The sequence below is a fragment of the Mirounga angustirostris genome, unplaced genomic scaffold (genome assembly GCF_029215605.1).
Source record: "Mirounga angustirostris isolate CCGP_5_RB_7025 unplaced genomic scaffold, mMirAng1.0.hap1 SCAF_3, whole genome shotgun sequence".
NCBI lineage: Eukaryota > Metazoa > Chordata > Mammalia > Carnivora > Phocidae > Mirounga > Mirounga angustirostris.
Window position 1 is genome coordinate 4,424,982 of NW_026991711.1, and position 17,317 is coordinate 4,442,298.

The 17,317-nt window shown below is 38.4% G+C and overlaps 1 protein-coding gene across 3 annotated transcripts; it reads right to left on the minus strand.

The window, feature by feature from the left end:
• Nucleotides 1-609: 609 nt before the first annotated feature.
• On the minus strand, nt 610-17,238 carry ABHD13 (abhydrolase domain containing 13). Of its 3 annotated transcripts, XM_064585907.1 has the most exons (3): nt 16,961-17,096; nt 16,069-16,233; nt 610-3,990 (listed from the first exon to the last, which is right to left on the minus strand). In XM_064585907.1, the coding sequence occupies exon 3, from the start codon at nt 3,968-3,970 to the stop codon at nt 2,957-2,959; it is 1,014 nt and encodes a 337-aa protein (XP_064441977.1). In that variant the 5' UTR covers nt 3,971-3,990; nt 16,069-16,233; nt 16,961-17,096; the 3' UTR covers nt 610-2,956. The 3 variants fall into 3 exon arrangements, with proteins under 3 accessions (XP_064441977.1, XP_045725653.1, XP_064441978.1); XM_045869697.2 differs by lacking the exon at nt 16,069-16,233 and having other exon boundaries at nt 16,961-17,238; XM_064585908.1 differs by lacking the exons at nt 16,069-16,233; nt 16,961-17,096 and adding an exon at nt 9,515-11,878.
• Between the last annotated feature and the right edge of the window lie 79 nt (nt 17,239-17,317).

The window sequence follows — 17,317 nt, forward strand, 5'->3', positions numbered from 1 at the left end:
TGACATATTACCAAAGCTGGGACTTGAGTAATTACCAAGTGTCTACAGCTCATCATGAAAAAATAAGCTTAAGCTGCCCAGTAACAAAATTGAAAATACCACTTCAATAAAAGTATCAATTCTACAGTCAATGTATTTGCCATGTCAGGTGCTCTAGTCACTTTCTTGGTTAGAGACACCTTGCATACAAATGTATTGTTTTGCACTATTAGGTATCCTTTTTGCCAATCTCTTCAGTTAATCATTTCCTGGATCTACATTCAAGAACCAGGTCACATTCCCTTTCCAGCTATTTCTATTCATTTAGTATCTTTTATCTTTCATCTGTCAAAAATTGTTTCTCCTATTTTGCAATATCCTTTTTAGTATTCTTTTTGCCACCTCCCCCAATAATCCCTTTTAAAATAATGGATTTTGATCTAAATAAACTGTATCTTGCCATACTTAAAATCATTCTAGGATTTCCAAATTTACAGTAACTTAAAAACTTAAAAATCATTCATAATCTCTTAACAGCTGCTCTTGCAAAATGCATCAGAAATTAATACATAAGACAGAAACACTTCTATTCCCACTAAGACATGTGTCCAAATGAAGGAGTGACCCATGAAGAATTCACGTTTTATTAAGACCAATTGTTTGGGCCACAAAGTTAGACATTGTTTGAAAAAATGATGCCATGCGCTTCATGGATCACAGTTAACAAGAATTTGTTTTCTATCCTCTTCCCATCTAAGGAAATCTCAAATATAGAAGCCAGGAAAGAAAGATGAGCTACAACCCTAAACACAGCCTCCTCCCTCTGATGCAGGAAGAAATGCCTCTTAATCCGAAGGGAATGAAGGTAGGGATGGACACAAGTACTTTACAACTTTTGAAATCCTGGCTTTAGGGAAAACAAAAACAAAAACAAAACTTTATAAACCCTAAAAAAAAAAAAAAAAAGGCAGCATAAGAACAAAACACCGATGAAGAAAAAGCTTTTATACTTCATCAGCATACTATTTACAACTAAAGTTGATAAACCCCTCCACAAGCAGTAGACTAAATAATCACATGAAAACACATGAAGGTACTCTGTAAACTTTAAAGAATGATAAAAGTCTACGGTGTGCCAAGTGAGCTCATGTCTAAGGGCACTACATTTGTTGTATTAACTCTTTTCTTTTTAATACATTACTATTTAGGATAGTCATTCTACATAGCAATGATTGACAAGATGGAAAGTATCTTTTAATAGTGGTGAATTTATACATAAAAATACTCCTTCCACGATATGTATTACCAACTTTTTTTAAAAAAGCATGACTTTCTAACAATTTATAGAAAAACAGTGTCCTTTAGAAATCATACTTGCTAGAATGTATTTTCTTCTAAATACTGACATAAAGTGAGTAAGAATGTTATTTGGCAAAAGTATTTCTAGCCCTATCTCCATGGAAAGATTTTCAAAATTAAGGTCAAGAACATTGACCCATTATTTCTCTGCTCTAGCTGCTTGCAAAAGCCAATAGATATAGCTAAAATATTCAAAATATGGTACGTTAAAGCTCACATAATGTAGAGAGCTCAATTACACCTAATTTTTGAGGATGACCTGAAACAACTTACCACAATTATACCTCATAGCTTATATTTTTTAAGGTAAATCCTGCAAGTTTTAAGGGGCTCTTTTTTTTTTAAGTAAGATTTTTCTTACTCTTCTATATGTCTAAATGCTACTTCTTACTTATAGCCACTTAACTGTTAAATGTGGTAATAGGTTCTGTAAGAAAAAGCTCTAGAGTTCCTTCACTCCCACATTCCTACATGTAGGAGAAAAATAAATAAGACTTCCTGAAACTGTCTTTCGATACTATCATTAACAACTGAAACATTAAACCAAAGAACAGCTTTTTTGCTTTTGTTTTTGTAACTTTTATTTTCAGAAAGTCCAATAAATGAGATCTTGACTTTAGTGGGCTAGATATACCTAGATATTGGACTTAAAAATCAAATGTGGGACTTTCTCTAAAATCGTATGTACAATCATGTAATGATAAGACTTGCTAATTTAATTCTTAAACAAGTTCTAATTGTCATTATGACTGCTATTAGTGGTTCAGCTGTAGACATACAAAACTGACAGAAGCTAAAATTCTCTTTGCCACCAAAATTACAAATGTTAAAAAGTTCAAATATGCACATCAAAGCTGCAGTAAAATTCTAAATTTCTATTTTTACATGCCATGATCCAGACTGTACCTAACAAAACACGGTACATTTATATTGGAAAAGTGGGGTCCCATTTATTTGTAAGAAAAAGCTGGATCTCAGCATTCACCAGAGCAGAAGTCAGTGGCAACCTGCACACAGGCCTCAATTTCACTTCTTGCCAAGAACAAAATAGAGTTTACATAAAAATAGATATGACCCAGGTTACCATATACATCGGTATATGACCAGTAGTATTTACATTAAAAACATTGCATTGCATAATTCAAGGAATAAAATACCATCATGCATTTCATTTTAACTGTTAAGGGGAAGAATGCAGTTACAGACTACGTTTGCTTACCATGATTGTCCCGGTATTTACTAAAGGCAGAATACTCAAAGGTTTCTCGTTTACAAATCTCCTTCCACACCCCGCCATTAACCCAAGATCACACAGGGCACACCACTTAGGCCACAAGAAACTTTTGAATACAATATGCTATTACACCGGCATATTGAACTGAAGGTATGGATACATAACCACATTGAAAGGCTGGATGAAAATGTATGAAAGAATCCCAAGAATTCTAGTTCTTCAAATGTAAAAAACTATTTGGATCATCTCAAAGGAGCACTGAAGTCCTTTCAAAGTTTAATGTCACTCTTCAGACAGGTACAGACATAACACATTTCTAGAAAGGAACATTCTTTATCATTCTGCACAAATTAAAATACAGTGCATGAGTCAAAAGGAGCAACGTTAGATAATTGTTACGTTAGAGGAAGTTTTGGCCATTTCTCCCGGAGAACGACTTTTGAGGACCTCTCTGATGAACTGCTCGAGGGCGGGGAAGTAGTCCTGGCATTGCCACGTGTCATTGTGAGTCCCGTCAGGGAAGACGGCCAATCTCTTAGTCCGGGACGGGGAGAGCTCGTAGAGCTGCTTCATCATCACTGGCGGAATTAACTGGTCAGAGAGTCCGGAGATGAAAAGAGAAGGCATTCTGCACTGAGAGATTTTTCTGTAGGACAAGAATTTATTTTTGTAGCACCATAAAGGAAGGTAACGCATCGGAAAGAAGGAAAATAAAGTGCTGGCCATATGCGGTATGCTTAGAAATGTATTCTCCACCATAATGGCTGAAATCCTGTGTGAATTTTCAGAGGCCAAGTGAATAGCCACTGCTCCTCCCAAGGAACGGCCAAAAAGGAAAATTTTTGTCTTGTCAAGGTCAGGTCTAGTCATCACATAGTCTAGCACAGCTTCAGAGTCTAAGTAGAGTCCTTCTTCACTGGCTTCTCCTTCGCTTTTCCCATATCCTCGATAATCAACAAGCAAAAGATTAACTTTGAGGTTAACCAACATAAGCAATGCATTCGGTAACCTGTGACCTATGTTGCCTGCATTCCCATGAAAATAAATTATAGTTGGGGAATAGGGCGAATTGTCTCCAGTGTATCTTATCAAAATAAGATTTAGACGCACTCCATCTTTGGTTCTGATGAAAATGTTTTCGTGTGGAATACCAGTGGGCATGGGAACATAAAGACGTGAAGAAGATGGCTGTTCTGGAAAATAAAGCAATACATCCTGGAATTTATATAGAATACCTGCTATTGATACGAATATTAACAAAAGTAAGATAATGCCTCCATACAGATGAAAAGTCACTATTAAAGGTAAAAGAGAAATACGGCAAAGAGCCCAAGACCATGAAGCCAAGGCTATTAGCCATCTTTCAACAAAGTTCCACAGCATCCAGGACTTTTCCATGGTCGCTCTCCGTAAGTATCCTAAAGAGAGAGAGAGAGAGAATCAGTAATTCAACATACATTATTTTAAAAGTTAGATCCATGATATAATAAATTATGGTACTAGGAGAATCCTCGGAAGGCTACATCAATCCATCCACCGTTGCTCTAATTCCCCTTGTTCGTTCTGTTCTCAACAGTCTCCTTTCTCCTTCCACTGCTGTATTTAGGAAACACAAATATTCATCAAATTATACTCATTTTTTTAAAAAGTGCTTAATTACTGCCAGGTACTTTCATTAATGCATTCTCCTTGATTTGACAGAAAAATCAGTTGATGCCATGTTCCCAAATTTTTATATAAGGGAATGGACGCTCAGGGGTATAAGTAAACTGCCATGCTCCCAGCTCCTCAGGTAGAAGAGGCCAGAGGCCAACGAGCATGATCCCAAAGCTGCTGTGTGCCCACAAGTGGGCTAGGCAGGCTGAGAAAAAAAATTTTTTTTTGTATTGAGGTTTGACATGTAACACTGTATTATTTTCAGGTGTACAACATAAGGATATTTATATATATTGGGAAATGATCACCACAGTAAGTCTAGTTAACATCCGTCACCATACACAGTTGCAAAAAAGTTTTTTTCCTGTGATCAGAACTTCTAAGATCCACTCTCTTAAAACTTCCAAATACACAACACAGTATTAATGATAGTTGCCAAACAGTACATCATATCCCCATGGCTATTTATTTTACAACTGGAAGTTTGGACATACACCCGTTTCATCCATCCCTGACTCTGGCAACCAACAATCTGTTTTCTGTATCTATAAACTTGAGGTTTGGGGTTTTCTGGTTTTTTTTTGGGGGGGGGTTTAGTTTTTGGTTTTTTTTTTTTTTTTTGGTCTTTCTCTGACTTATCTCAGTAAGCATAATGCTCTCAGGTCCATCCATTTTGTTACAACAGCAAGATTTCATTCTTTTTTATGGCTTGGCAATATTTCATTGTCTGTATGTATCACGTTTTCTTTATCCATTCATCCATCAATGGACACTTAGGTTGTTTCCATATCTTGGCTGTTGTAAATAATGTTGCAATGAACATGGGGGTCCACGTATCTTTTTGAGTCAGTGGTTTTGTTTTCTTTGGATAAACAGCCAGAAGCAGAATTGCTTGATCATATGGTAGTTATATTTTTAATTTTTTGAAGAACCTCCATACTACTTTTCATAGTGGCTGCACCATTTATATTCCCACCAACAGTGCACAAAGGTTTCCTTTTTCTCCACATCATTGCCAACATTTATTTCTTATCTTTTTGATAATAGCCATTCTGACAGGTATGAGGGGATATCTCACTGCGGTTTTTTGATTTGCATTTCCCTGACAATTAGTGATGCTGAACATCTTTTCATATACCTACTGGCCATCTGTATGTCTTCTTTGGAAAAATGTCTATTCAGATCTTCTGTCCATTTCATAATCATATTGTTTGTTTTGTTGCTATTAAGTTGAGTTCTTTATATACTTTGGAGACTAACCCCTTATCAGATACATAATTTGCAAATATATTCTCCCATTCAGTAGGCTGTCTTTTCATTTTGTTGATGGTTTCCTTTGCTGTGCAGAAGCTTTTTAGTTTGATGTACTCCCACTTAATTATTCTGTGCTTTTGTTGCCCCTGCTTTTGGTGTCATAGATCCAAAAATCATTGCCAAGACAGATGTCAGGGGCTTATTGCCAAGTTTTCCCCTGGGAGTTTTGTGGTTTCAGATCTTAAAGTCTTTATTCCATTTTGAGTTAATTTTTGTTTATGGTGTAAAATAGTGGTCCAGTTTCATTCTTCTACATGTGGATATCCAGTTTTCCCAGCACCATTTGTTGAAGAAACTGCATATTCTTGGCTCCTCTGCTATAAATAAACTGACCATTTGTGTGTAGGTTTATTTCTGGGCCATCTATTCTGTTCCACTGACCTACGTGTCTGTTTTTATGCCAAAATCACATTGTTTTGATAGAGCTTTGTAATATAGTTTGAATCAGGGAGTGTGATGCCTCCAGCTTTTTCTTTCTCAAAATTGTTTTGGCTATTTGGGGTCTTTTGTGGTTCCATACAAATTGCAGGATTATTGTTCTCTTTCTGTAAAAAATGCCACTGGAATTTTGATAGTGATTGCATTGTATCTGTAGACTATTCTGGGTAATATGGACATTATAACAATTCTTCTAACCCATGAACAAGGAATATCTTTCCACTTATTTCTGTCTTCTTTAATTTCTTTCATTAATGTCTTATAGTTTTCACTGTTCAGATCCTTCCACCACCTCAATTAAACTTATTCCAAGGTATTTATTTTTTTTATGGAAATGTAAATAAAACTGTTTTCTTAATTTATCTTTCTGATAATTATTAGTATATAGAAAAACAAGATTTTTGTATATTGATTTTGTATCCTACAACTTCACTGAGCTAAGGTAGGTTGAAGGCAAATTTTATGAGATGGTTAACATGTTCTAACCAATCAAGGCCAGTATGATATAATTTATTGTCAATTTTCTTTTTTTTTTAAAGATTACTTATTTATTTAACTTATTTTATTTATTTGACAGAGAGACACAGCGAGAGAGGGAACACAAGCAGGGGGAGTGGGAGAGGGAGAAGCAGGTTTCCCGCAGAGCAGGGAGCCCGATGCGGGGCTCGATCCCGGGACCCTGGGATCATGACCTGAGCCGAAGGCAGACGCTTAACGACTGAGCCACCCAGGCGCCCCTATCTTTTTCACATTATAAATTATAACTAAACAAACTAAAGGATAAAATATTTTCTTCTTTACCTGGAGGTTTTCACAGTTAAACAATTTACTTAAATTAACCACTCATTTCTAATACTGTATTATTTTTGAGGAAAAGTTGAATAATTTGTTGTTCACATCTGATTAAAGAGAAATTTCTGATTGCCAGTGTCATGAAATAATGCACAGTCTTTCATGGAGCCCTTAGTGCAGTGTCCTATCCGTGAGTCAGAACATGCTGCTATGATGTGTTGTACTGACAAGACCATAAACACCTGAGGAGTAAGTGTGAAAACAACAGACACAGCATTTCCATTTGAGAACCAGAGATAAATGAAGAAAAGGACTTATTGGAGAAATTTTTTTTTAAAGATTTCTAAAATTATAACTGATAAAATAAAAGACAGAAGAAAAGTGATTCAAGTCAAATTTTTTTGGTTACCAAATAAAAAAGTTAATGCATGCTGTCTTAAAAAGGCAAAAAAGGTGAGACGTGTTGTAAGTTTTCTTACATAGCTGTCATCTATTTACATATTTGCTAAAAAAATATTCCATTCTATTTTACTACTAACACAACTACCATAAGTTATTCTTAAATTTAATAAATGTTAGGGACTGATTTTTTAAATTTTACTGTATTCCTTAAGCTAATAAATGTAACATTTTCATTCACTGAATTAAACACTGAAAAAAATCATAAAACCAAGTTAAATTAGATTGGCTACAAAGATGAGTTAGATGACTTAGTAGATTTGATTTTTCATTATCATCTCACCAAACACGTCTTACTATTTCGCTAAACACAGACTTCCAAATTTGAGTTCTTGTTCAAATGACTCTCTTTGAACATAAACCAACATAGCATTTTTCTGAAGTTTCTCTGAAATCAACACTGCCACCCAGTTGTAGCAAGTTTTATTACAATGAGCACTATGGAAAGCCAGAGAAAAGCACGTATGTGAGGTAAAACAAAAATTCAAGCCTAACAGTCACAGAAGCAGCAGGTATCAAGAACTGGTTAAAAACCAGATTGAAAGAGGTTGCACTACAGCAGCCAAATAAGCCAATTCATTCAATACTGAAAACTGTTCCAGATCAATAATCAATCAGTGCCTTTACAACCTATGACAGCTATTTATCAACAGAGCTTAGATCAGACAGGGCTACTCTATATTCCTTCAACACAGTATTTAAGTCTCAACAACACATCTGGCCCCCTTAAACTTTTCATCTAATGTTTACTTAATTTTATTTTTTTAAAAATTATAAGTGATATCAATGATTTTCATTTGTACCCAAAAGATATACTGGAGAAATGTGAAAACACACCAGCATTAACTTTTTACATCAAAATAAAAAATTTTTTTGTGTAATGATTAGGATTAGCGGGGTTTGGAATAAAATACAAATATACTAGAGCACTGCACTATTTGGAAAATAAGATACCACTTAAGGTATTTCTTTAGTGAACAATTTTACTGTATTTTTCATGGTTAAAGCCAATCATTTATGACAGTTATCAGAGAGATGAGTAACTCAAACACCATTTATTTGGTGATTTCGTAGAAAAAAAACACACAGTAAAATTTCATCAACCTAAATTCTGCTCTACCATATATATTTCCTAAATAATCTTGTGTTTATCACTTATTTCCAGTCTGAATTTCCTTTTCAGTAGAATGAGAATTTTTAAAATGCCTACATATAAGGCCAGTCAGCGTTACCAAATGAAACTAATTTAAAAAGCACTTACTACATCAAAAACTAATGATGTATTGTAGGGTGACTAACATAACATAATAAAATAAAATTAAAAAAAAAGCATTTACAAATGCTATAGAGATATGTTAACTGTATTTGCTTTTGTGACTAGTATTTCTAGCTGTACTACTATGTTCCTAACCATGTTCTGCTCAAATTAACATCAACATCAGAATGTACCAAGCAAATGTAGAAATTTGATAAGGCTCCCTATATCCTGGATAATCAAGAGTTGACCAATTTTCAAATCAAACAAAAACTACTAAAATATTTCATATGTGCATATATATCAAATATATAGAAAAAAATAGTCACAATTATCAATTATTCGAACTTTGAAAAATTATCTTTTTAAAGTAGCCCCTTTGATACCTAATTTCAACATAAAATACTGAATTTAAATCTGTAAGGCCATGAACTGTCTTTCTCTTTTTCACTACTGGATCCCTACTGAGTAGTATACCACTTTACATATATTCAAGACTAAAATGTTTTTTAAATGGATAATCCAGTAATATATCTAAACTATTAGACTTCTGAGAAAACATAACTGTATTCTGAGCACTGGACATATATATATTTAGGACCAGACATCAGAAAAAATGCATATTTTAGTCCACTTTTGCTCAGAAATAAGAGGAATTAAATTTGCAGGTTTCCATAAAGCATTCCTGAAAAGTCACCTTAACTAAATGACTTTGTGATAAACAAACATAATCTTATAATTTTAAACTGTGGAAGACAGTATCAAAGTCAATCCATTTGGAGGAATAGCAAATGGAAATCAACTTTAAGGACAGGTGAATAAAAACGGCTCTGAAGTAGGTACGCTGTCTTCTCTTTAATATGCTTTGGCATATTGGTGGTTTAGAAAGAGACCTCTACTCACAGACTGCCTTATTTTTACCTAACCCAGTTTGCTATTAATTTCTGCTCCCTAGTCTGTGTCACACTTCTATGCTCTTAAAGAACTGGAGCAAGCAAACCTAACATAGGGAAGATTTTTTTACTTACTAAACGTGTTGAAACTGTCAGGGGTGCCTGGGTGGCTCAGTCAGTTAAACCTCTGCCTTTAGGGGTGCCTGGGTGGCTCAGTCGTTAAGCGTCTGCCTTCGGCTCAGGTCATGATCCCGGGGTCCTGGGATCGAGCCCCGCATCGGGCTCCCTGCTCAGCGGGAAGCCTGCTTCTCCCTCTCCCACTCCCCCTGCTTGTGTTCCCTCTCTCGCTGTCTTTCTCTGTCAAATAAATAAATAAAATCTTAAAAAAAAGAAAAGAAAAGAAAAAAAGAACCTATCAGCACAATACAATTACTGGAGCCATCTGCTGGCATGTAAAAACAATTTCGTCTAGACCCAGATGTCATGAAAGGTAATGAAAATGAACAGTGCCTCTAATACAGTCCACTGCCTAGATCCTACAGCTAGTGATAGGCAAGTTTTCCATAGATTTTGTCAATAACTTAGTGTGAGTAAAGGGTTAACAAAACCTTTTCTCAGGCAGGAAAAGCATGGCCTCTGGTGAACCTTCTGGTACTGTTTCCCTGGAAACCTGGTAAAGGTGGGACACCAGCTGTTTCTAAGCAACATTTTGTGGGGTAAACTTGACCCCCAGCGGTGAGCTACATCTGGACTGAGCAGACACTGAGTAGGGCTACACATGTCCGGTAGGAAGTGTAGATAAGGCCGCCTCCCAGTGGGGACAGGAGTTGTAAGTGGCGTGTTCTCTGCCGAGTCCTGGATGCAATGCCCGCGTGCTATTACAGAAGATGCAGCTCAGTCAGGGCACCTGCTCCCACCACATGTCATCTTTCCACCAGCCTGCGATATTATTTGGGAACAACACACCTGATGCTGACGTGCTGGGTCTTCTATTCCCTATCTTTCAACAAAGGGGACAGAGAGAGTGCCAGGTATGGCCTATCAGGTGTTGAGAGTGCAAATATCCAGCTGAATCCAAGACCACTGCTGCTGGTCATGGACAATGAGCAAGGCAACTGATTATACCTCAGAGTGCATTTTATGGGGCAAAACACGAAATGTGTTGCCAAAAGAGATGGATTATCTGCCAGGTTCTTTTGCATGCTCAAATGCATTTCCTGACATTATCTTAGTATCCTAAACCACCAACAGAAATGATGAGTTTAATATATTCAAAGTTAAACCAAAGTTTACACTAACTAGAAGGGTTGCTTAGAGGGAAAGAGCATTAGACCTATAGACAACAGAAACTCAGTCAACCAATATCTTCTCATCTTCCATGCTTCTATGTTATTGTTTTAACCTTATGCCTACATCTTAAATATCTGACTTATTCCCATTTCTCAGTTCTGCTCTTACCATGCTATCACATCAGGTCTCACATGTCAAATGTCTCTAAAATCCGTCTACCTGTGGCTTTAACCACTCCAGGAACTCTGTACTTAATATGTGAAAATCTGATGCATGAGCCCTCATCACGATCTCTCATAAAAATTAAACCTCATTTGCCAATAAATCCAATGGATTTTTCTCCATCCACACTGTAACACCACAATCCTCAGCAACACCAAACACTGACTCCTCCTCAGCTTCCAGTATACTCAAATCCCAGTGTTCCTCCCTCTGATACACCCCCAAATGTAGGTATTTTCCAAGGTCCTGTCCATTTACCTCCTTTCCCTCAATCTCATTCTTTCTCATGGCTCCAACTATCACACTTGTGTATAACTTATTCTAATTCCCTATGTCTACTCCATCTACAATCTCAATTTATCTGTTCCTTGAGTACCTGATGTTCACTGACACCTCAAACTTACCTACAAGTAACCACATCCTTCTCCTCACCTCCCATTTTGCATGCTCTATGTTAATTACAAAAAACAAAAAGCATGTGTAAACAAATTTTTTTTCAAAAACAGATGAAATTCTGGAGTTCAATATATAGTAACATGTAAACTAAAATTTAATTAATGTGTTAGTTTCAAAAATAAACACATTATTATAACATGCACAGGTCTTGACTTTGAACGAAAAGTCAACATTAAAAATAATTTTGCTTTTTATTTAGATGAAGTGATTAGAGGCATCAAATTGATTCTACTAAGCACTTCTCAAGAAATAATCTACTGAGGGGCGCCTTGGTGGCTCAGTCAGTAGAGTGGCCAACTCTTGATTCTGACTCAGGTCATGATCACAGGGTCAGGAGACTGAGCCCCAAGTCAGGCTCCAGCTCAGCAGGGAGTCTGCTTCTCTACCTCTGCCCTTGCCCCTGCTCGTGCGCGCTCTCTGTCTCTGTCTCTCTCTCTAATAAATAAAAATCTTAAAAAAAAAAAAAATCTGTTGAAAGCATTACTAATTTCTATTATAATGTATAGACAAAGTAGATATGATAATTTTCCTTGAAAATGTTATATATTTTATAATATAAATGTTTATATAAATGTTTATATATTTTATAAACTCCCAGCTTTAATTTCTAACACAGTAAATCTCTCTCTCTATAGTACACATATACAAAAACACTTTGGCATCCTTGATAGTTCTTTAAAATGTAGAGGTTCTGAGACCAGAAAGCGTGAAAACCACTCTTCTATACTGCCTAACTATATAACCTTCCTATCTTTTTCCTCCAGAAACTTGTCACCTTCAAATTTAAGAACGATGTACTACGGGGGAGAACTAGATAACTATCAAATCATCCTAAGTACCCCAGAAGTCGACCTGAAGACTGACAGAACAAACTCCACAACTAAAGGGAAAGCAGAGGCCACATGGAAGAAGATTCCTACAGCTGGGACTTCCAGTATTATGGCGAATAAAGTGGGGCAAGTGGACTTCCTTGTCTCGTTCCTGATCTTAGGTGAAAAGCATTGTCTTTCACCACAGACTAGGACGTTACTTGTGGGTTTTTTCTATATACGTATGGCCTTCACTATGTTGAAGTATATCCCCTCATACCCACTTTGTTGAAAGTTTTTATCATTAAATCAGATGTTCAAATTTTTCAAATGGTTCTTCTGAATACTGAAATGATCTTACGATTTTTATCCTTCAATTTGGTAACGTGTTGCATCATGTTGACTGAGAACATTGAACCATTTCTGCATCCCCAGAAAAAAATCCCTGAAACTAATATAACACTGTATGTTAACTATAGTGGAATTAAAATAAAAAATAAAATAAAACCAGAAAAATCCCCCCCCAAAGAACAATGTACTACATTAATTTAAATATTTTGTGCATTATCATATATACAGGTTGCTAAAGCTTGCTAGATTCTGGAAGAGAAATATCTTTAATAAAAACACCTAGCATTCTTCAGGCTCCCAAGGATCATAAACAGAAGACAGATGACAAATTCTGGAGAGAGAACTTTCTGCCTAGGCAAAGGCTGTGTCTCTCTGGGTGAGGCTTGTACTCCGTGAATGCTGCTTCACACATTCTCAGATCACTAGTCAAGTCCACATTTAAATGTGCCAACCCATTTTGAATGGGTATTCCCACATATCACTTTTTTACCTTGGGTCTCGGTTTCCAGATTTGCAGAAGAAAGCTGTTACCTGAATAATCCCTAAGGTCTCACAAAATCTATTTTATAGGTGACAGAGAAAAATTAAAGGTAGAGTTGGAAAATAATCATTAGATTATAAATAGTCTTTGCTATCTAGTACAGTAGAAGGCTGGAGAGTCCAGTTATATGACTTTAATAAGTAACTGAATAGTTAACGAGAGAGGTAAGTATGCACCAAGATTAAAAATGAGTCTAGAAATCTCCGATGTGCAGATACAGTGATTTTATATTTCAGTTGAGGTTTGTGAAATATTTTATTCATCATACATTTTCAGTCTCCTTCCCACACCACTACTGTCAAAGTAACATATTTTTAAAGCATACACAGTTAAAGTTGTAGAAAATAACTTTGGCTGAGCAACCTTCCCATAAAACATAGCATGTTTTAGGATTGTGTAATTACTGGGAGGGGAGAAAGGAAAGCCAGGAATACACAAGGAACTATCAAGAGTTTTTATGAACTCTGAAAGGTCTTGTTTTTGCTTTAGTTAATGGAACTCACGTTAGTCTCTCCAATAAAAAGTAATGTACATGATGGCAAGCACTACATTAAAGATTAATTTCAAGTCTAGAGTAACAACCACCATCAACGTCCTCCTTGCCAAAAATATTATCACTTCCCTCTGAAGTTGGTAACCTATTCAGATCAATTCTTTTTCCAGCTATATTTTATCCACAAATTATAAAGAAAAATAACTTAAATATATCAAGAACTAAAACTCCAAACTATGTGAATGAATACATTTTAATTATCATTGCCTCAATAACTAGCAGAGTAAATCAGACAAATATGTTATTCTTTCAATCATACTTAAAATTATATTTTAATAAAGGTTGGAATTCTCACACAAAAAAGTAAATGCTAATTAGCCTAATTATTTTTTAATCGCAGATGTTTACATTGTATTACACTGTGTATAGTGATTTACTGATTCTGCCAAAAGTACAAGGTCTTTGAAAAGTACAGAAGATCTTTACCTGTACATGAAAGACAAATTCCCCCAAACAATCTGATTGAAGGTTCACCAACTGTATACATGCAATGGAAAAAGTCCTCAGTCATGAATGTACTATTATTTTTAAAGGTCCTTGAGTCCATCTCAAATTGGTAATTTTGGAAACAGCTTGTTTAAAAATAAAAACTGATCATTCGTTAAAAAGCATACCTCCTAGTGACAGAACCATGTGCAGGTTCAAGTGAAGGCTGTAAAACGTAGACAGCAAATTCGTGCGTCACTGCTAACAGCCAGATCATAAGGGATCTACGAGTACCCCACGCTGCTCATCAAGAACTCTGAGGGAATTCAGTTTCCAATCACATTTCAAGTAATACAGAACTCAAGTTCAACCTTCCTGCATCAACGTATCTCCTTTTCTTCTAAGCAGTGGGAAGTTAAGAAATCATGCCAGCTGCACAGCTGACATGGAAACACAGCGGCTATCAGTGTGCTGGAGACACCACAGAATGAATTCTCTACTTCCCTAATGGGTACCCACATGTCATCAATAATGAAAAAGGGTGTATTAACAGTCCTCTGGGACAGATGAACAACAGCGGCCTAGGGAAATGTTGGACGGGAACTGAATCGTTCAGAGAGCATTCTGAACTGGGATTTAAACCTGCTTCAGCAGGTATCTCGGACCTATGTACCAGGCAGCCACACAGATAGCACTTTTGTGCTTTCCCCTTTACTGGAAGCGTGGAAGACTTGGCAAATGCAGTCAACTCTGACAGAACAAAGACGACAGATCATTGTCACTATGGAAGCCAATCACAATTTGTTCTGAGATTATAAATATCTGTAAGAAAAATTGTTTAAAAAGATCCACAAAGGCTAAAAATGCAAACAGTAATGTGAGAATTAAGACTGATAATGAACTTCAGGAAGTTTCCAACTTACGAAGGGGGCACTGTTCTAGACGCTTCACTATAAACTAGATGGATGAAACTTAAAAATTATTTCCTTATTATGATTCTCAGGCTAACTCACTAATGCATAGAGTTCACGTCCTAGAAATACTACACCTTTGCAACTTTAGAATGTATCACTATAGGAGTTAAGACCTATAAGAAATAGTAACATAAAATGTAATAATTCATTATGAAGTGTGTCATTTGAGGGGAAAAACATCTTAATTAGAAGAATTAGAAAAACTAGAACCCTTTTTGGTCTAAATCTAAGAAGGGTATCTATGGGCCTCAGGCATTCCTGAGGTGATAAAACAAGAATTAGAAAGATTTTAGAATCTGAGTTATAATTGAGTCCTAGAGTAGTGAAAAACAGAGAAACAGAAATAGATTCCCCTGAGATGAGAAACAAGAGAGGGGAGATCATAGGAAAACATTAGGCTTGACAGCTTCCTGAACCTATCACACTAAGTGATACTGTTAACCCAGAACAACTTGGTTCGTAAACCCTCTCACTCAGAGGGCCAGGGGCCCGAGGTGGGCCCGAGAAGGCAGGCGAGGCACCAGGATGGGAAGGCAGAGAAGCCAGAAGCTGGCGTAGACTCATCCTCCCAAATCAACTACCATGGGAGGCAGTGTGGTGCAGTGGAAAGAGACATGTTTTCCGGCTTGGTCTGTTATTACCTAGGTGACTTTTGCCAGCTCACTTAGCTTCTCTAAATATAGGTTTCCTCATAAGTAAAGGGGAGATGAAACATGTAATTGAAAAACTGCTGGGATCAAATGTAATAGGTAGTGTGTTAATGCAGCTGCGTCTGTAAGACAGAATTTGAAGTATTTTATGATCCACCAGAGCAGGGCAAGTGAAGTAAGTACAACTAGAACTTCTGTTAGACTTGGATTAAATAATGGATAAGACTCACCAGAGAATACCTGAGTATTTGCAGACAGGAAATAATTAGGGCAATGCCTCATTTTTCTGTCAAAACCCAGCTCAGGGAGCAACTCCTTCAGAAAGCCTTCCCTCACTAACCATCCCATATTCTGTAGCTGGCACACATTGACGTGGTGGCACTTACTACTACAGTATAATTAATCCATCCGTCTTACACAGACTGGGGGTTCCTTGATGACGGGGGCTCATCTATTCGATTCTGTATTTTCAGAAGACAGTGCCCGGCACACAGTAAGTCTATCCACGATTACCGAACTGAGCAGTCGGTGTTTTAGGCCATTATGAGATGGTATGACACGGCAACAGCAAACTGTCACTTCCTGAAATGAAACTTAACTTTTCAGTAAAAGACATGTGATTAATCCAAGCATGCACACAAAGAAGCATTAACCCGTGCCAAAAGAAACCGCGAGGGGATCCCTGAAAATCGAACATCAGAACTCGAAGCCCGTATCGTCCTGCGCCTTTCTACTCCGTTACACTACCTGGCAAACCTACGCTAAACAGCTGCTGAAAAAAGATCTGGGTTTTTTTGTTTTGTTTTTCTGGTCACGACACCTTGGGCAGTAACGCTACTGATGCATTTCGCAGAAAATAAACGCGGACAGAAATCCACAGCGAGATGGGCTTCGACAGCGCGGGGTGCGCTCGCGCTGTTTCCTAGACGCCCCAAACTTCCTGCCGTGAAACCCGCAGTCGAAAGCTGCGTGGCAGGTCCCCGCGCCCGAGCAGCTGGGGGTTTTGGGTTCACTTCTCCTCCGGGCGAGGGAGGGTGGGGGCGGGCAGGCGCGGTCCCCCAGCGCCGGTCTGGGCGCGTTACTGGAACACCGCGGACCAGTCCGACACCGGTTCCAGGTCCGGTCCCCGCACGGCCCCCCGGGGGCCGTCGGCAGCCGGCGCGCCTGCGTCCGCGCCGGGCGCCCCCGGGGGCGCCTCCCCCGCCCGCGTCCGGGCCCCGCAGCCGCGGGAAGGCCCCGCCGGCCGCCCCCCGCGCCCCCACCCCGCGGGAGCGCAGCCGGCAGCTGGGCGGCCGCGCACCGCACTTACTTAGACCCGCTCGCAGGCTGCAGAGGCGGCCGCGGAGTCGGAAGCCGGCGCTGCGCAGCAGCGTCCCCCCTCGCCGCCTCCGTCGCTCCTCATCGTCCTCCGCCAGCCGAGGGGCCGCCGCCGTCGCCACGGTCTCGCCCGGAGCTCTTGCGGCGCGGCTCTCGGCTCCTCCACTTCCGGCCCACGCTCGGTGTCGCCGGCAAATCTCCCCGCCGGCTCCCACATCACCTGCTCTCCTCTCCGCCTTCCTCCCCGAGGTGGGAACCCGACACGCCCTCCGGGGCATGCGCACAAACCGCAGTGGGGGGGGAGTCCCCGCGACGGTGGCCCAAAGGGACAAGAGAGCTTGGAGCCTGG